This window comes from Channa argus, chromosome 16 (assembly GCF_033026475.1).
Source record: "Channa argus isolate prfri chromosome 16, Channa argus male v1.0, whole genome shotgun sequence".
Classification (NCBI taxonomy): domain Eukaryota; kingdom Metazoa; phylum Chordata; class Actinopteri; order Anabantiformes; family Channidae; genus Channa; species Channa argus.
The window spans coordinates 18587075-18607882 of record NC_090212.1 but is presented as its reverse complement, the minus strand read 5'-3'; the positions used below and the strand labels follow the sequence as shown (position 1 = coordinate 18607882).

The 20808-nt window shown below is 38.0% G+C and overlaps 1 long non-coding RNA gene and 1 gene segment (V, D, J or C); both read right to left on the bottom strand.

Moving 5' to 3' along the window:
- Positions 1 to 12600: 12600 nt before the first annotated feature.
- Positions 12601 to 14577, bottom strand: LOC137101082 (uncharacterized). Its single transcript, XR_010910983.1, has 3 exons — positions 14473 to 14577; positions 12882 to 14350; positions 12601 to 12794 (listed from the first exon to the last, which is right to left on the bottom strand). It is a non-coding gene; the product is annotated as an uncharacterized lncRNA (long non-coding RNA).
- Positions 14578 to 18054: 3477 nt separating this feature from the next.
- Positions 18055 to 20808, bottom strand: part of LOC137101077 (T-cell receptor beta-1 chain C region-like) — a 53573-nt gene continuing 50819 nt past the window's right edge. The window contains 4 exon segments of the C gene segment in view: positions 18055 to 18356; positions 18517 to 18623; positions 18750 to 18776; positions 18866 to 19213. Coding sequence covers positions 18339 to 18356; positions 18517 to 18623; positions 18750 to 18776; positions 18866 to 19213 — 500 coding nt within the window.

The window sequence follows — 20808 nt, the reverse complement described above, 5'->3', positions numbered from 1 at the left end:
GTGGAGTTCAGCCTGGAATTCATCTTTATTTTCAGTCAGCTGTACTTGTGTCACAGTCAGTGTTGTTTATGTGCGAACTACAATTGAGCTGTTTTGAGGCCAATAACACAAGGCTGATTCGGAAAGTGCTGAACACTAAAAAATAAAAATAAAAATAAAAACCGGGCTTTTAGTGAGGACGTGATGTTAAACCACATCACTGTCTACTGGCAGCAGAGTCAGATGAATTTCCACTGTAGATAATCCGAGCTCCTGTTTGGATGTCGTTTCTTGTTATCTCAAAGCGATTGTCCCATTGCTTCTCATAGATTTAGTGACTGCCAGTGTTGCTCCATCCAATCAAGCTCATAGAACCTCTCTCCTTTTGCTGGTACCACAGCATTATATAGAGGTTATTGTCGTTGTGACTGCATTTCATTTCCACCCTGGTTTTTTCTTTGACTGTTCTTGGGTGGGATGGCTGAAGAGTCGCACTCCTAGTTTCATCTGTATGGAAAACAAAGGTTTTTAGAGTAGTTGAGTTTGCAGTAAAAGAATACATACCATAATGTATACAATTCTGTTTAAAATTCACAATTCAGTGGATGGTTTGCAATTACATGGAAGCAAGATAAGAAGAAAACCGGTATCAGCTGAATGCATCCTCCACATTTGTACTTCTGCAGGTGAAACATGGTTTCCTCCAATAACAATCTGTTAAGAAAAGACTCATCCTGTTTCAATGCACACATTTCATTTAGAGGGAAAAGCTCATGGTTTTTAGTGAGGTAGTAGTATTAAACCACATCACTGTGTACTGGCAGCACAGAAGTAAACACCGGCGTCTGATGAGTTTGCTTTGCGTATAATCAGAGCTCCCTTTTCTGTTTTATCTCTTGTCAATTTGAATTGTTTTTCATACTGACCCTCGTAGTTTGGAGGGCTTTGTCCATATGTGTACCCAATGAGGTTCATAGACAGACTGTTTTGTCTTTGCTGATACCAGAGCATTGTTAGAAGGTTAGTATCATCATGGCTGCAGTCAATCTGGACCTCACTATTCTCCTTCACTATCAGAGGAGAAGACTGGTGAAATGTTAAAGCGCTGACCTGACCTGTGGAGAAAGCAGATTTAGAAAGTGGTTATACAGAACAAGGAGACTCTACTGTATCTCTAAATACCCAACATTCAGCACAAATAATGAGAAGTAAAACCTTCATGTAATTAAACATTATGTTCCACTACTTACAAGAAAAACAGATGAGGAGTAAGCCAAATGCTTGCATCTGAGAAGACATCTTCAGGCTTTGGTGTGAGAATATTGAGGCTCAGGTTGAAGAGGTAGGGTGTGTCTGTGAGTGAATTCATTGCCACATCCTCATGGTAAAAGCTGCATACGGTGTGCTGTGCCTCCACCTGTTGGTCGAATTTATTCTTTAGGATCTAGGTAAACTGATGAAGATCATGCTGAAATGTATGCAGTGTTTTGAAATAGAAGGTAAAAATACATGTGAGCCAAAATGAATATTACAGATGCTTTTCAAAAAGCTGTCTGTCACATTGTTTCAGTGGTTTCTGTTGGTGTGTGACCTGCTGTGTCTGTGGAGGTTTTTTGTAGTGAGGTACTGTCTTTAACTGTATATAGGCATGCTGCTCCAAAATATTGTCCGCTGTCTTCAGGGTGTTTTAAGTTCAGGATGTGATGATACGCCGTGTCTCAGCCCTAGGGCTTTTATAATACACACGTCCAGTGTTGTGAGGTAGTTTTGTTTGGCTTGAATGTTCACATTCTCTATGCCAATGTAATGGTCTCCCTTGCAGTAACTGTAATGTGCTGAGTGATTGCTGAAAAATGGGGAAGATTATCTTATTTAGTAATAATCTTTAGTGAAGAATCAGTGTGGTGTTGTCACTAGTGAGTGTGATAGCGAGGGATGGTGAGTGTCGAGGAAAAATGCACAGACTGATAAAAGGTCAAGGTAATTGCCACAAAACTAGTGTTTTAGCCTTTACATAGACTATGAAGTAATCCAAGATGATCTGAAATGTCTTAATTCTTACTTCTTACATTCATACAGAAATTGAAACAGACCAGAAATATTCTACTGAAGAGCTTCATAATTTGTCACATGGTTTCAGTGGTTTTTTGTGGTTCTTATCTGCTGCATCCAGATAAAATGGCGGTTTTTGTACAAGCGAGTCAGTGTTTTTGTTACTGTGTATATACTTGCTGCTCCAAAATATTCTCCACTGTCTTCAGGGTGTCTTGTGTTCAAGATGTGAAGATGTGCTGTTTTCTCCCCATCTCCACTTACTTCAAAGTGGCCTTGAAATGGCGTCTCCACCTTAGCATTTCTATAACTCATATAGCCAATCAGCTTTAGGGAAGTGTCTCCTGCTGATCGCTGATACCAAAGAATTGTGTCATAGCTCTGGATTTGATGAGTGAAGCTCAGGTTGACTAGAGCATTTGGTTTGCTGAATAGCTCAGCTGGACTCTGAAACACTTTTTGTTCTTTACTTAGGTAAACGTCTGTGAAGAAACACAAAGAACTAATGTTAACTTATGCTATAACTTCTTGACAAGTGGATACAATTTTCTTCTGTGCTTGAATTTAGAAAAAAAAAACCCAAACAGCAGTGAGATAGGCATTTGTTGAAAGTGGAATACCTAATTTCCTACATCTATAGCTTTTTCAGATTTAACTTGATTAATGAATGATACCTTCAATCCAGAAGACTGTGATGATGGCTATGATGAGATGAGATGGCATCATCTTGAATGTGAGCAACTTAGAGTCTCTGCAGTCATTTGTAGTCAGAAGGAGGGACAGGAACTGATGTTAAAAAAAAAATCTGAATGAGTTGAAACATTCTTTCATTCACCCAATATGTGTTTTAGTAAGAAACAATGCCGTTTAGAATTTTTTGTGATAACTGGTTACATTGTTGATGGCCTACTTTAGTTAAAGAAGTGTATTTTTAATTGGTATTTTTAATTTTAAAGAAGGCAGTGATTGGTGAGACAAATGAAGTACTTCAAGTTCGAGATAATTGCCACAAAAAGTGCCTTAACTGTTCAAAGTATAATTTTCTTTTGGTGTAGTTGAAACATATGGATGCTTTCATGGTTCATTACACATGTCTTTAGGATATATCAAGGATAAGACTTTAAGGAAAAATGTTTATTTCAGAAATTGAATTGAAAGTACTTTCAAGTGTTGAAGATTGAAACTGCAAATGTGCAAGACATCATATATTTTAAACCAAAAAAAAAAAGAATGAAACTGAAACATTCCCATTAAACTAAATTTGAACCACACAAGCAGGTGTGTTGGAGCAGTTTTTCTATCTGCTAGTCAAAACCACTGATGATGAGATTGGACAGAGTTTTTGTGAAGTTCAGAGGGGATTTTTGTCAGTGTGCTTTGCTAGCTGCACAGTAGTAAACTGCACTGTGCTCTTGTCCTGCAAGTGTTATTAGAGAGCCGTTCTTTACTGTATTCACACTCAAATCTCCAGAGAGATTAAAATCCTTAATGTATAGATCTTCCATTTTGACATCTTTGAAGTACAAATATCCAATGAGTTTCATAGCTGTGTCTCCAGGTGAGCGCTGGTACCAGAGCATCATCCTGTAGTCGGTTTTATCATGGCTGCAGAAAATTTGAACATTAACACCAGGATTTGTAATGATTTCGGAGGGAGACTGTCGAACCTCAAGACTCAGACAAACACCTGTGAAATGAAAGAAAAAGAAAACAATCTTAATTACTTTATAATTGATCATGAAGGAAAATGTCTCTACATACATATGAGCTAATTTTCACCTGCCAGACAACTGAAGAAGAGAAAGCTGATCATGCTTTTTCCTCAAAATAATGTTATTGCCCAAAAACCTTAAATAATTCTACTGGCAACAGATGATAGAGATTTGAGCTGCTGGGATCTTATACCAGATCAGCAGATATTCAACGTATGCCTCTACTGAACTGACCACTAACCCTAACTGAGAAGAAAAAAAAAAAAAAAACGGAAATGATGTAGAACCACCATCACTGCACTTAAACTGGCAAAGAAACCAGCTGGCTGGGAGGGGTCTGTTCAAGCCCTCGTACAACACCATAAAATGTGATGAGGATTAGTAGTTTTGTTATAAAGGAGAGAGAAAATGGCCATTGCACAAATTCTGCTGTGCTGGAATGCAGTTAGTTGGGGTGCAAAAGAGCTGGCCTTGGCTTAATTTCCACAGCAATCTCCAGCAATAGTATTTATAATTTTTTTACATGACCCTCCCCATTGTGGGATCTTTGGAGTATGAATGCCCAGTAAGATTCATAGCTGTGTCTCCAGGTGAGCTGTCACACCAGAGCATCACCGTGCAGTCAGTTTTATTGTGGCTGCAGAAAGTCAGCACTGGTGTCACCAGGGTTAGTGATAAAATCAGTGGGAGACCGATGGACCTCAACACCCAGACAACAACCTAGCAAGAAAAACAATCAGTGGAGAAAAGAAGATGTTGAAATCTGTACAGTGTTTCAGTGTTTTACAGGGGTTACAGTGATACCCAACATTGAAGACACAAATATTGTTTGTTTGCATGTTGATTTCTTCTCTGAATGAGCACAGAACCACAGGTGGATTTGTCTTTCTGTACTTTTTATCAGTGCCCCCCCCAATAATTCTTCACCAGCTGCATCATGAATTGTAATGCTTTGTGTTTAAATCACAAATGTCTTGAGGCTTAGTGCCACCTACTGGAATGAAATCAAAGTTTGGTTTTTAATACACCCACCATCGCTCATACGTCTCACATCACTGTGTTTGCTAACAGCACAAAAATACACACCGCTGTCCTGAGGCTTCAAGTCTTTGACTGTAAGAGCCCCGCTCTCTGTTTTCTCTTTGATGGCTGTGAAGACAACAAGAGTCATGGTCTCCCCTGGACGCTGCCTGTACCAGTGCATCTGAGTATGAGCAGCATCTCGGGTGTGGCTGCAGTTCATCTCTGCAGATTTGGGCACATATTCCCAGATGATTCCAGGGTGTCAGGTCACATCCTGGCTATGAACTGTGATAGAAAATACATTTTCATATTTTAAAAAAACTTGTAATATTTAGTGTTGATATTTAGTATCCATTAAAAAGGTTTTACTGAACTTACTAAAATATTCACCTTATAAAAGGCTTCAGTTATGATTTGGATTGTCATGAGACTGAATACAAATAATAGCTTAATGTATGAAGTTAAATAGAATCTATACAGATGCTGGTTTGTTAGATGATACATTAAATAATTTGACCTGTACCTTGAGATGAGACCAAAATCATTATGAGTATTATAGTCCTCATGGTGATGCTTGATGTGAAATGCTACAGCAGACATACTGAACATGCAGGAGAGATTAAGTACCACATGACTTCACAGATGGGACCTCCCACTGAAAGAAATAAGTTAATTAGAAGGAATTTATACAAGTGCAAGGGACTATGAGGTGTAACATTAAGATGATATTGCAACAGTAACACAACAAAGAATCCTAAATCTTCACAAGCCAACTCATGACTGTCAACCAGAATCAAACTTCCAAAAAAATTTGAATATTTTAGTAAAGTTAAAAAAAGTAGGACAGGCATTGTTAAAGTTTGGAATTAATCAAGCTGCTGTAGGCTTGCAAATATGGGCTCGAGTATATACCCCAATTTGGAATAATAAAAACAGTTGAAGAGGGGAAATATTGTATGTAATTAAAAAAGGACAGAGATCCATTCAGTATCACAAGGTAACATTAAGCTTCTGTCCTCTACTTATTTTCCCATTCTCACAGTCACTGTGAGATATATTGTTGTTCATACTTTTTCTCTTCAAATTCTAACTTCTATTTACAACAAATAGCCCAAAATCAGCTATGAATGTATAAAGTAAAAATTAATAAATCAATCTGAAATGAAAAGTCTATTATTTGTGCAGTAGTAGTTTAACACAAAGACCCAGACAAGACAAAACAAATAAGATTCGACAGTAACATATAATTTATTTTTCTGTTATTTGTTAATTTGGCAATTATTCACAAAAACTTAAAACCCCTGGCTCTAAAATGTGATGGGGGGTTTGCGGGCTCATAGTGATTCTCATAGTGATTGTTGAGAATGGGTTGATACAGGTGCAATGAGCTCTGAGCTGTAAAAGTAACATGAAACAATGTGCTATTAGGTTTTTGTAGTGACAAGCTGTGATATGCAGCAATGTGTAGACTAGCAGCACAGAAGTAAGTAGCACTGCTGCTCGGCTTGAGTTCTTGAATTGATAGCATACAGCTGTCTTCTTTACTTGCAGATCCCTCAATTTTCACCTTCTCCCCTTCTTCAGGATATCCATTGTTGACATTCATGTACCCCAGGAACTGTAGCTGTTTGCTCTGTGATTGCTTGTACCAGAGAATTTTGTTATAGTCCTGAATACTGTGCGAACAATTAATCTTAGCTGTTTCCCCAGGTTTGTAGAAGATGATAGCTGGAGTCTGACGGACTTTCTCATTTAGAGAAGCACCTGTTGAAAAGGCATCACCAAAAACAAAAATATAGTGCAAATACATTTAAAAATAATTATACAAATATGACTACATCCAAAGTCTTGTTGATGGATCTTTAATGTCTTTGTGAATATTATAAACATTAATAATCTAAAGCAGTTGTTGACTTGTTAAATAAGTTTCATTACCTGAGACGAGTACAGCATTAAAGGTTATACAGAAGAAAATGATCATGGTGTGTTTTCTTACAGATTTTAAGTTCAGTCTTGTTCATCACTTTATATGCTGCTTTGTGCATGCTGATTGAGAAACGGTCCAATCAGGAAAGCAAACAGTGCCTTTGTAAGGTGGGTGGTGTCATAGTGCTTCCCCTGCTTTTTTGCTATATTATGTCTGAATTTAGAGATTTAATCTTAACTCATTTAGTTATCCCAAGGTTTTTCTTTTTGAGAAGCCTGTTCATTAATTGTTTTGAATCCAGATGAAGGGACATTCTTTCTAGTGCTAAAAGTCAATTGAAGTCTAGTATTTTTGAAATTATGCCACAGGGACAGTAATCATCATCAACAAAAAAAACCTAAGGAGGGTTGCTATGACCCTGGTGACATGAAATGCAGGCACAGCAGACATTGAAAATGTTCAGGAACCTGGTCTCAGAGACAGAAGACAACATTGGCTGAATGAGTTGCAGTACGGAGAGTGTTAGCTAGGGAGGTTTTTGTACTGAGGAGCAGTGAGCTGTGGCACTGTGGAAACTGGCAGCACAGAAGTAAGTTGCACTGCTGTTCACTGTGAGTCCTTGAATTGTTATCACGCAGATCTCGCCCGTCCTTGCACTCCCATTAAAGTTCACATTTACTTCTGGTTCAGGATTATAATTATTCATATACACATATCCCAGTAACTGTAGCTGTTTGTTCTCTAACTGTTTATACCAAAGGATTTGATTGTAACTCTGATGACTGTGTGAACAGTTGATTTTGGCGTCTTCTCCGGGTTTCTTGTAAATTTCAGCTGGAGACTGCTTGACTAGGTCGCTGACAGAGGAACCTATTGAAATGAACGAAGAAACAAAATTATGCAGTATAATTCAGTAGTGTCTATAATAAAATTCTGTCACAGCTGTAATATCGATTCTGTATAATACTGGTTGCATGCAGATAAATTACCTGACACCAGAATGGTGCTAAATGTAAGGCTGAACAAAAAAATGTTCATGTTGTCTTTTGTGTTGTAGTAATAATTTTACTATTGTGAGATTTTGTTAGTGCTTCAGGGGAAATACTTATTTCCAACCTGCCCTTAAACTCTCCAATCAGCATAATATGGGCTCTGTAGGTGGGTGGGGCCATGGTTTATCTTCAACTTATTGGATTTATATCAACATCCATCAAGCACCATTGGCTGAGTATAAGGGGTCTGTTTGAAGCCATACTGCCACCTCATGTAAGGCAAGAATACAGGTGCAAAGAGATTTGAAAATCTGGAGATGCATGTGATTGGGAGGTTTTTGTTCTGGGGAGCAGTGATATGTAACACTGTGGAAACTAGCAGCGCAGAAATAAACTGCACTGCTGTTCACGCTGAGTCTTTCAATTTTTAATGTGCAGGTCTTATCTCTCCGTGCATCCCCTTCAATTTTAACATTCTCTCCAGCTTCAGAAACACCCGAGTTTACGTTCATGTATCCCAGAAACTGAAGCCCTTTGCTCTTCAGTTGCTTGTACCAGAGTATTTGGTTGTAACTCTGATGACTGTGTGAGCAGTTTATGCTGACTGGTTCTCCCGGATTTTTGTAGATGACGGGTGGAGTCTGGATGACTATGTCACTGACAGAGGAACCTGCTGAAAAGATACAATTAACAATAATGTAAGAAAATAGAGATGAATTGAAAGCAGAGGAAACATTTTTAGTTTCTGTAATTCCCGATTTTATATTTCAGTACAAATAATGTGACTCATTAAGCTAAAGCAACCTGCAAAATAACTGCGTACACTTTCTAAATAGGTCTACGTATTACCTGACACAAGTATGACCCTAATGCAGAGGAAAAGGATCATGATGTGGTGATTTCTGACTGGGTTTAACATCAGTCGAGGTGGCAATGTGTTTTCATCGAAGTTCATGCTGTCCTGCCAGTTCTTTCCACCACACTGTCTAAAGAAACCGTCCTGTCAGGATGACATGTAGACTTTAAAGTGGGCGGTGTCATTTTGCTTTTTCTGCAAGACAACAAATACATCATGTCAGCAACTACTACACACCTCGTGTTTTGTTTAAAACAAAATAATTACACAGACATTGTTTAGTGTGGAAGTGATTAAGTACTAACGGTTATTATTATGGAATATGACATGTTTGCTCAAAAGAAATGAGTTTACAAATTTGATTTTAAAATGTACCTAAATAGGTGAAAGAACATCAGTTTAATCCTAATTAGGAGTTTTACTGAAAGAATTTAAGATAACTTTATTACAATAAAAGTCCAAAGCTTTCACTCATAATATGTGATCTTTGTTAGATGAAAGACCAGCACTGGTTAGAATGGGTTATTCCAGGTGCATCGAGTTGTGAGCTGTAATACTGAGATGAATCAATGTGCTTTTTAGATGTTTTTGTACTGTGGAACAGTGATGTGTCTCACTGTGTCGACTAGCAGCACAGAAGTAAACTGCACTGCTGTTCAGACTGAGTCCTTCAATTGTTAATGTGCAGATCTCGTCTTTGTTTGCACTCCCCGCCATCTTAACAGTCAGCCCATCTTCTGGATATCCATTGCTTAAATACATATATCCCAGGAACTGTAGTTGTCTGTTTGACTGCTTGTACCAGTAGATTCGGTTGTAGCTAGAAATGGTGTGTGAACAGTTTATTTTGGCTGATTCTCCTTGTTGTGTGTAAATATCTGCTGGCTTCTGGTGGACTTGGTCACCTAGAGAGGAAGCTGTTGAGGAAACATGGTAAATTCAGTGGTGTAATGAAATGAAACCAAGATAAAATTCAGAGGATACTGGCAGCACTGTGTAATACTGGCTGTAGTAAAAAGGAATAAAAGTGTGTGTGACATTACCTGAAAGCAGCATAGTATTAAAAACCGTTATTACTAATAGGATATTCATGGTGGTTCTTTTTGGTTACTTTGACAATAATTTTACTGTTGCTACTGAAAAATGTACTGTGTTTCACCTCTTATATCAGAGTGTCTCCCCTTTGAGTAAACCATCATGAAGTCATCTGGTGGGTGGAGACAGTGTTTTCCCAGCTTATCTGCAAAGTTGTCATGTTAACTGCCGTTACATGACGCTGGCTCAGCGTAAAGTTCTGATTAAAGATGTACCACCATCTTATGAAGAAATACAGGTGCAGTGTGCTACAAATAACTGTGGTGGGGAGGTTTTTGTACTGAAGATCAGTGGTATGAGGTACTGTGGTAACGAGCAGCACAGAAGTAAAGCACTGTTGTTAACTTCGAGTCCTTCAAATGCTAGTGTACAGGTCTGGTCTTTGTTTGCAGTCCCATATATCTTCACACCCACTCCAGCTTCTGGAAATAAGGTGTCTCCATAAATGGATCCCAGTAGCTGTAGTTGACGGCTCTTTAACTGCTTGTACCAGAGGATTTGATCATAGGTTGAGCTACTGTGTGAACAGTTGATTTGGGCTGTTTCTCCAGGTATTCTGAACATGACTGCGGGAGTTTGGTTGACTTTGTTGTTTAGAGAAGAACCTGTGGAAAAGACATAAAGGAAAAACAAGTTATAATTGAAGTAAGACCAAGTCCGACTTAAATTTAAAAGGCTGTGGGAACAGATTGAAGTATGCAACTGGAATACTGTAGCAATAGCAGTCTCTGCTGATAAGGACTATTGGACAGACTTGTCCTTAGTATACCTGAAATCAGTATAGCATATATACAACATATGCAACAGACAAACATCATCATGTTTTGTCTTTTGACTGAACACAAATTCAGTCTTGTTCCTGTTGCTAGTGTCAGTCAATGCGGGGAATCTAATTACGTCCTGCTTGTTTCAGAAAACGTATGTGGGAGGTATCATAGTGCTGCATCCTCATTTCAAAGTAAAACCACCATATGCTTTGCTCAGTGTAAGACGTCAAACAATCACCCTCATCTTATATAAGAGAACAATAAGTAAAACAAATAGCACTTCTGTCATCACTGGTATTTGATTCAAATAATAACATGTCAACTTGCTTGAAAGACAAACTCTCATTCTCAGTTTTTGGGTCTTAATTCTCCTTAAAGTCTCTTAAGTGGAGGTTGTGCAGTTTTATTAAAATTGCGTACGTTTTTAACATTTGTTTGAGTAGTACGTGTAAACGAATGCCATTAAACCTCCCTCTGATTTCCCTATATTAAAATATATCTCTACTAGCAGAAAATGCCTCTCGAGAACATCACTTGCAGGAGCCTTCAGATTGCCCAAACTATGGAGTTTGTAATCATGGTCAAGATGCTTTTCCTGAACTCTGAACTTTATCTGAACCCCTAATGATGGAAATATTTTAATATGGGGAAGTTAGAAGAAAGTTTAAAAGTATTCATTTAGATTTACACACTAAACTAAAGCCTTAGAAAGCGAGTTGAAAATTGAGTTTATTACAATAAAATAGCAATGACATCCTGGTTTAATTCTGCATTTAAGCATCATAGACAAAACATTAATGTTGTTCTTTTCGAATAATATAATGACTAATAATGTATAACAGTAAAGCAGAATGTCTTCTTCTAAACATTAAAACCACTGCTAACCAATGGGAAAGCAAAGGGCACAGTAGCTATTAATACTCAAATTGCAGTTATTGAAACTTAAACATCTAGGTATGAAAATGAAGAATGGCTTATGTTTGTGTGGCAAATAGTAGTGAGTATCTTAATTCAAATACTTTGATATTTCATATAAAATACAAAACAATATTCTTGTTATATTAAGTCTACATTACTTATGAAGACAGATGTTGACATGAAAGTTGCTTTTTATTTATGTCTTTTGTGGGTTTTCCCAGGAAAGTGAGTCCGATCAAACGTTTGCTTGTGGAGAAACACTGCACCCTGAAGGGGAAAATGAGAAGCTAGTTTATGCTGAGCCACTTGTCTAAAATCAGTCATTCACAGTGTGGTTTCTTTCTTCTTCATCACTGTATCAGCAGGTGAATGCTTGTGTTACTGTCTGACTCAGAGAAGGTTTTTGTTGAAGTTTGAGGTTTTATGCAGCACTGTGCTTTACTGGCAGCACAGAAATACACTGCACTGAGCTCGATTCTGCTCAGTTTTGAAATGTGAAGAGTTGAGAGACTTCCCCCGTTTCCGCTCACAATGTAATCATTTTTAAATTGGTCTTCAAGAGATGGACTAGAGAAGCGTACATATCCAACTAGAGCCATATCATTTTCCTGGACAGACTGTTTATACCACTGGATCATATCCCAATTAGTGTTCGAATGGCTGCAATTTATCTGGACTTCTTCCCCAAGATGTTTGATCAGTGCAGTGGGAGACTGATTGACTCTGTCCTTTGAGAGTTCTGTGGGGGAAACAAACATTAGTGAGGATTAAGGCTCACAGGAAATGTATTGGCCCATTCATTATGAAATGATCTAATATTACCTGTCAAACAGAATTGCACAGCTGCTAAATATATAAAGAGTCTGATCATGGTCATAACCTAGATGCGAACCAAACCAACTGCAATCTGAGCAGAGTTGTCTGCGTGTAAAAGAGGGTGGGAAGTGGGGGGAGGGGGGGGAGGGGGTTTGACATTAACTGCGTCACATGTCGGTGAATTTGTGCACTATCCTGATGTGAATTAACACAAGAAGAGGTTGTTTTAATGCTGATATCGGTGGTGATTTCCTGCCACACGTATATGCGGTAGTTAGTTGCAGGTGTACTCGTCTTTGTATATTTATGTGGAGGGTTTTTGTAGAGGTAAAACGCTGAACGAGTCATTGTGCCTACTAGCTGCACAGTAAAACATGCCACTGTCTTCTGGCTGCATGAGCTTCAGCACATGAAGTTGAGAGTTTGCAGAGCCATCTCCAGTCACTTTGTAATGATGTGCAAATTGATCCTCTAAGGTTGGGTTTTTGTACAGAATGTGTCCAATGAGTTTGAGGGCAGAGTCATTCATCGGCTGCTGGTACCACAGTATTACGTTGTACGTTACGACTGAATGGTTGCAACTGAGGATTACTGAGCCATTAGGTGTTGTTATTAGTGATGACGGAGCCTGGTGGACGTTACTGCCAAGTGAACGGCCTATGTTGAAAGAGAAAATCGCTGCGTAAAAAGCTACATAATATGACAAAACATGTAGGTTTTTAAAGGAGTTTGAATTAAACTTACAGTGGAGCCAGATTAGTAGCAAAGTGATCCTGTAGAGGTTTCTTATCATGGTGTATGTCTTCCTGCCCGTCTCTGCATTGACTGATGGACTGAACAGATGTTCCTGGCTCAACGTAGAGGGGAGGAGATACAGGACATTGCAAGATTGTGGTTGCTCTCTTGATGTTGAGAGCATGAGAGCAAATACTTTTGTCAGTTCTTGCATTGTATACCTGTATGAATAGAATACAATTGGCTTTTTGATTGTTGCTTGGACAAAGCAATCAATTGTGAGGTGTTACATTGCTGTGACTATTTTCTACATTTGAATATTGAATTGAAAATAGAAATGCAGATTAGCTGTGATCATTGTTCTCTAAATGAATTTAGAGACCAGGGTCACTGACACACTGTGATGGGTGGTCTGATGTTTCAACAGATGTAAAGAACTGCTAATGATGCAAGTGTCAGTATTATGAATTGTTTTATTTTTCACTTCACTCATGGTCTCTCTAAGCCTCCATGTCCCATTTGCATGTTTCATCTGTGAAGTTTGATTGAAAGTCCAAAGTTTCAAAAAGGTGGAATAATGTTTGTAATAAGTGTCTTTTTTTTCGTAGTGTGATTGTTTCCCCCTCTTCTCATGTCCTATGTGTAGAACAGTAAAAGTTACGACGAGTGAACATTTTAACTGATGTACAATAGACTTTTAAAACGGTCACGATATGATCAGTATTTAGTGACCTTACAAAAGGTCACTAAAGGTCCTTTTATCCAGAGCACAAATGGCTTTAAACTGAGGAAGCTGTGATTGATCATGTCTATGATCTCAGTCTCAGGTGTGCCAGAGTAGTTATATATGAGGAGTTACTGCTGGATGTGTCTCAGCACTGTTTGATGTTCTCTGATCTAAACTTAATTTTTTTTTTTAGTTTAAGACACGCAATTGTAAAAGTTTAACATGAAGAGGAAAATTCAGTATTACAATAGAAATTAGATAGTGACATGGAATTACGTTCTTATCCAATATCCAAACTAATATTTTAAAAGTAATGGGATTATATTTTCCCCATCCTTGCCTAAGATAAGAAACAAAATCTCTATAGTTCCCCTCTGTACATAGAGTTTAAAGAGCTTGTATCCACTGTTGGTATTTGTGCAGCTGCCTCAGTCTCCTGTATCACTGTGTTCACTCACAGCACAGAAATACACTCCGCTGTCTCCAGACTGCAGCTTCTCCACTGTCAAAGATCCAATCTCTGTATCGTTCTTCATTGCTGGATATTTTTCTTTACTAAAGCCACTTAGTTTTCACAACTGCATATAGCGCTCATGAATAACTATTTGTCTCATTGTTTCCCCAGGCAGTTGTCTGTACCAGTACATCTGCCGATATGTACTGCCCTTAGTGTGGCTGCAGTTCATGGTGGCGGACTGACCCTCATCCTTCCACAGCAGAGGAGTCTGGGTGACCTCACCATCAATAAGACCTGTGCAGGGAAAACAATCTTGTTATGCTACAGATTCACCTGTAAGTCACCTTAAACATGAAAACTAATATGATGTCAGTATTTCAAGTTTTCCTTAGTCCTCAGTGTGATAATATACAGACCTATAATAGAGAGTAGAGCTGCAGAGACCAGTCCAGCTGTGATCTTCATTGTGTTCTGACTAAAATGATCAAGGAGACCAGAGTCACTGTCAGTGTGTGTGATGGGAGGTGACGTAACCACTGAGATGTAAAGAGTTGCAGATGGGGACCTGACTTTTGTATGTGCCCGAGCTCCCACTATACCACCTGCACTAGGTGATAAATCCACTCGCTAACAATCGGCTTATAATTATTTTAACAATCCATTCATAAAAAACATTGCTGATTTAATACTGTGCTCCTGAATCCCTTTCATCTCTGAAGTACAGTAACTCCAGTGTGTTGTCTGCAGGTGTTGATTGCCTGCATATCAGACATCATATTTGTCATCTTTTTATTCTATAATATTGGTGTGTGGGGATTTGATTGTGTGGGTGCGTGTTAGCCATCCTCTGAACCTGTGAGCTCCTATAATTAAATCCACATTGTCAATAAGTCAGTTTTTGAGACTTTGTGGGTTGATATGCGAGTAAAGCAGAATATTGAAAAACATTTAAATTTGCATACATTACAATAGATACAAAGAAAGGCTTAGGCCAAGGGGTTTTTATCTGAAAAAAATGGGGTGAGGTGGGGATGTGCGATGAGGAACCGCAGGGCAGATATTACACAGAGGGCTCTTTAAAAGTTTTAATCTCTAGAATTCCCTGAAACGGCAACAGTCTGCTGTGCCCAACAGACCCCAACAGGGATAGAGGCTCACTTGGTTCGGTCTGTTGCTGGACATTTTACAGCAGGGCTGGGGGAGATGGGTGAGGGGGAGTAGGGTGGTTAGTGAATACGTCTGCTGCAACTAAACCAGCCCAATAGCAAAAATGAATTGCATTAGTGAGGCTTCAACCAGTAGAGGGCAGCATTTATTTTTTAGTTTTTTGTAGAATACTTTGCAGTAAAATGTCGAGATTTAGCCCTGAATCCGACTCGATACTAAGTAAGATAACAGATGGATGGTAGAATATACTGTATTTAAAATAACAATATAATTGGAGCTTGAGCTTCACCACTATTCACTACTGTCACCAACAACTGCCTTGTTCTTCATCCCCATATTCCATTCTTTCACTTTTTATCAAAAAAACAAATATTCCACAGAAAATGCACACAACTGCTAACTCTTCATGGACCTTACCTGTAAAACTATGTGACATAAGATAATAAAAAAAAATCTCTCTGATATTTACAACAGCTTGGTCAAAGGTTTGCGTCCTGGCTGACTGTTTTGGAAGTTCACCCAGCAGATGGCACCTTGAAAGTCAGCCCGCTGACGTTTGCAGACTCTGCTTGTTACACGTGTGCAGCCTCCACTGGGCATCCGGTGTCACAAAGCCAGTTTAGCTGTGGCTCAGTTGGTAAAGCGGCTGTCCAGCTGTGGTCAGGGTCCGTCGTTGAAACCTAGGTCTTCCTCCCACTAGTTGAAGTGAATTGGCTAATACACTGAACCTGAAGTTACCTTTGATGTTTGCTTCCTACTTCTAATTTGTCTTGGAGAAAAGTGTCTGATAAATAACTTTTGTAATTGTGATAAAGAGCCTAGAAAACTATTGGAATAGTAAGGACTATTTATTTTGGTTCAAACATGGGGGACAAGCCAACATCTCTTTCTTGTCATTATTTTTAGAAAAAAAGGTTTTAATCCATGAACCTACTGAACCTAAACTTCTACACCAGTGCCTGGATGAAACCTTTTTCCATACTAGTTTTATAAAATCAATAAAAAAACAAAATCAAAAAACAGTAAATTACTTTGTTACAAATGTTTAGTTTTATATTTTTTTAACACCTTGGCATTTTTCTAATGAAAGCATTGAAAATCTCATAGACTCAGTATGTCCCTTAAATGTTAGATCAGTTTTCACTGGTGGATCATGGATCCTCTGGACTCTTGTTTCAGGGGAAAGCTGAAATTATTGCCGTGTGTTTCTACTTGTGTAACTGGTGTTTTAATAAGCTACTTTTATTGGCTTGTTACTCAGAGGCCTTATTTTGCGTGAGCATAAGCTTAGTGTTTTACCCCAGCCGGGCTCCAACCTCGGGCACAAAGACACACAGAGGACAGACCATGTCATTAACAAAAGATTATATTTTTATTTATTTGTCTTTACTTTTATGACTTTTACCATGATAGTACAAATTGATTGTTGTTGTTTTTATTCATGTTGAGTGTTTTGTTTTTTTTTTTTTTTTTAAATCTCCTGCCATTTTGATAGTATATGCCTTAAAAATAAAATTATAAAATCCGGTCTTCTAACAAAGTAAACAATATTATAATATACAGTATATTATCTGACTTCCATATATCGGGCCCACTGTGTTTCTGTTTATGAACCCTAGACACGGTCCTGTTTATGTGATTCATCTGATGGAAACATGTTATTCAAGGAAACTTATAGAGAAAGTCTGTTTTTTTTCCCCTGAGTTTTGTCCTAAATGTTTAAAGACGACGGTTAAGACCTCATCGTGATGAAATGCTATAAATGTAGTTACGTGTCCTATACTGACTTCACATGAAGGTGATTTATAAGGGAGATCACCTTAAAATGCCCTTAATTTTTGTATTATTCATTACATGTGATAATTATGTTTAACCTGCAACAATTTTGAGTTTTTTTTGTATCCGATTCAAAGCTTTAAGTACAGGGTGTTATTTTGGATGCATTTGCACATCCCAGTGAATCAAAGGTGACCCTGACACTATGTGAAATTGGTTTGATGTTCTTTTATAGGTCCATTTTCCTTTTATGTTGATGTAAAGCAGCTTGAATTGCCACTGTGCACGAAAAGTGCTATATAAATAAAATTGACTCCACATGACACTTTCAGACTGCAGTGTCAGTTGACACACAAATGGATGTTTTCCCAGCTGTTTGCTCAGGTCTTCAGAATAGGGGGTTTGGTGCAGAAATGCAGGTGCACTCTATGAGCTGGAGGTTGAGGTAACGTTGAAGGTTGCACCTCCATCAGTTCTCAGCACAGACAAACGATCTGCAGGATGCTGTGACCACATCCTGTCTGCTTCTGTTCTACTCCTCTGCACAGTTTCAAGCCGCTGTTTGTCTTCACCCACAACAGCTTTGACCTTCTTTTGTGCACAAATGAGAACATTCATTTCCTGTTATGTGGTCCACTCACACTCTAACATTTAGTGCACATTTAGGTACAACTGGAGAATTTCTTAATTCATGTTGAGAACACTTTGCTTATATTATTGCAAAGTGAATAAACTAGACATTTAAGTATTATTAAAAAAAAAAAGAAGATGAAATACAGATTTTTTTTAGCGGAATTACATTTAAAAAAAAATTTTACTTGAGGAGCTTTACCCCTTTCTAGGTTACTTATTGGAAAATATGTTCAAAGCCTGCCTGTGAAGTTAAGTTGAGATGTTTCGTATCGATAATAACATTTCTCAGAAATCAAGCTTTTAGGTGAGCTACTAAAAATACCTCATACGGTCTCTGGAAAAAGTGATTTTCAGTGTGGGCTGAGCTTCTAGATGTCTACTCTATGTAAACTTTAGTCAATAACAAATTTAAAAACAAGTCATTCAGCAGAAAGTGCTTTTTATTGAAGACAGACAAGCATCAAACTTTTGGCAAACCAGAAACACCTAGTTAGTATGCGCAAGTACAAATATTAACAGTTTCAATGCCAGTTAAGCTTTAATATTGTACAATTAATTGCATTTTCATTTTTACTGATTGGCAAATTTTTGCTTATGGTCGTGAAACTTCAACTACTTTTCTGCAAAATGTATTTACATAAATGAAGATAATCCATCCAAACCCAAAGATATTTTGGTCCTGCTTTAACCGAAGCTCTCAAGTCTTCTACTTTCCAGCAGAACTCTGCAAAAGGCAAAGAGCACAACGTCATTCGTTTGTTATGAAGTAAAAACATTGGGTAAAGTCTTACTGCTTGTTTTATGTCAAGCACAAATGTCCAAACAAAGCAGGCATGTAGGAAAATCTTGCCGGGACAGGGAACACGTTAAAGCCTAGAACAAACCTGAAGCTTCCACACCAGAAACGCTGCAAAGGCTCCATACATGCAGCTCTTCACGATGAAAACACCGTAGGACAGTTTGGCATGCTGGGAGATCATCATATATTTCTCTGTGGAACATTTGGGTGAAGGACATGAGTCGCAGAGAAAATATGAAACACATACGAACGACACTGCCACAGTAGAATTGATGTGTTAAAAGTGTTCAGAACCACAAAGGACATAAATGTATTTACCTCTTGTTATAATTGGGGAATCTTCAGCTGATAGAAAAATAAGAGAATGTTCAGACAAACACAGGTGACTGTTATGATCAGATTTTTACTTTAGATCAGATTCTAAATGAACCTACGTTTATCCCCATGAAGAAACGCTTCTTTAATGATGTGATTGCTACTATCGTAGAAGCTGACAATGCAGGTGAATTTATTGTTAGGATTGAACCAGTCATCGGCAGAGACCCTGAACCTACTGGTGATACTGTAGAAATTTCCTTCCTTTACGGCAGCGGCGTCCGTCGCCACATTATCGGTCTCGTCCCTACCATTAAACTTCCAGCGCACAGTGACATGGTCTGGGTAAAAGCCACTGGCCACACAAACCAGGGTCTTCTTCCTCTGATTGTCCCTCGGGTCTCGACATTCCTTTTTTGAAGGTCTAAGCAATGTCACGGTTGGTGGAGTGATGGCAATGTTTTTATCTGCAAGTTAAAGGAAATAAATTACTCAACAAACTAATGTACAACCGCTAATTCTAAAGCACATGTGACATCTTAATACTAGAATTCAGAGATGAAGATGTGAGTACAAAACGACACAAGAACATTAACGCCAAATGCATAAGGATCATTACAGTTTAAAGACAACAGTTTTTTTACATTTTCTTCTCATGGTTTTAGAACAGTATTGCAGTCATCTTACCGAGCACTGTTAGCTTTGTTCCCTCTCCAAAATAAGCAGGATAATTGCCAGAGCACACCACTAACTCGCATGATAAAAACTGCGGCTGATGGAAGTTCTAACTTGTTTTAACTGCATTTATGAGTTTGTCACTCACATCCATTAAAATTTTTACATCCATGTGAGGAAAATCAACACAACTTTAAAGTATTAGAATTAAACATGCAGATTTTTTTGCAGAATTAGCTTAAATGTATTTTAGAAACAAAGCACTTATTCTTCTGCCGTTCCAACCATGATTTTAAATTTAGATTTCTTACCCAACACAGTCAGTTTGGTTCCACTGCCAAAGTAAGCTGGGTCGTAGTTGTTCACACTGATACAAGGCTACAGTTAAACCTGCTGAGCATTTTAGCACTAAAAGCTGTAGAGCATCTTTGTGCTCTTTTATCAGACAAACTAAAAACAATTCTCTGTGCATGCGTCAATCTTGAAGATGTACAAAAATTTCTACTTCCTTAACATTAAACTGCATATTTAAGTTTCATTTAAGACTCACATTAAAAAGCATATCCCTAACCAGCTGGTCCAGTTAGTATAAGGCACAAGTTTTCATTTGAAAATCAGTATTTATTAAATAATTCTCAACCTCTTACCTAAAACGGTTAGTTTAGTCCCATCTCCAAAATAAGGTTCTGACTGGAAACTCACAGTATTTCACAGAGCTGATAACAACTGGTTGGGCATAATGCCAATTTTTTTTCATTGTTGCGTTGCTTTTAATGGAGAACATGGACGTTGTTCCTTTTTTTGTTTTAACAAAAAACTTCTGCATGATCCTCTTCCACCCTTTAATAATTTACAAAGCTCCACAGTAAATCTCATTGTAGGAGCTCAGGGACTTTAAACTTACACATAATCTTCTCCTGCTGCTTTTTTTTTTTTTTTTTAATCTGTGCAAACATTGAAACCGTTCCAGACATGTTTAACTTATTTGGTGGAGTCAGTCAAGCCTTTTGGATAGATTTACAGTACCAGAAACATTTGAACTGATTCATACCTGAGCAATGTGCATTTTCAAAAAGCTGCTGCAGTGCTAGAGTCACAGTGCTTCCAAACGGTTCTCAAAATAGCCTAAGCTTCACTTTCTCCTGTTTTTGCTTTTGTTACATATTTTTATTCTTACCTAAAACCGTGAGTTTAGTTCCAGGTCCAAAGTAAGCTTCTCTGTTGGAGCACAGAGACTGTTGCCTGTAACAAAACCCTTCTTATTTCCTCTTTAACTGTGTTGCTAAAAAATCATTTTGACTTTATTATATTTGCGAGCACGTTGTCTGTAATTATTTTCATTGTTGATTGTTCCTAAAGAATAATGTTTAGGAGATGTGTTAAGCTT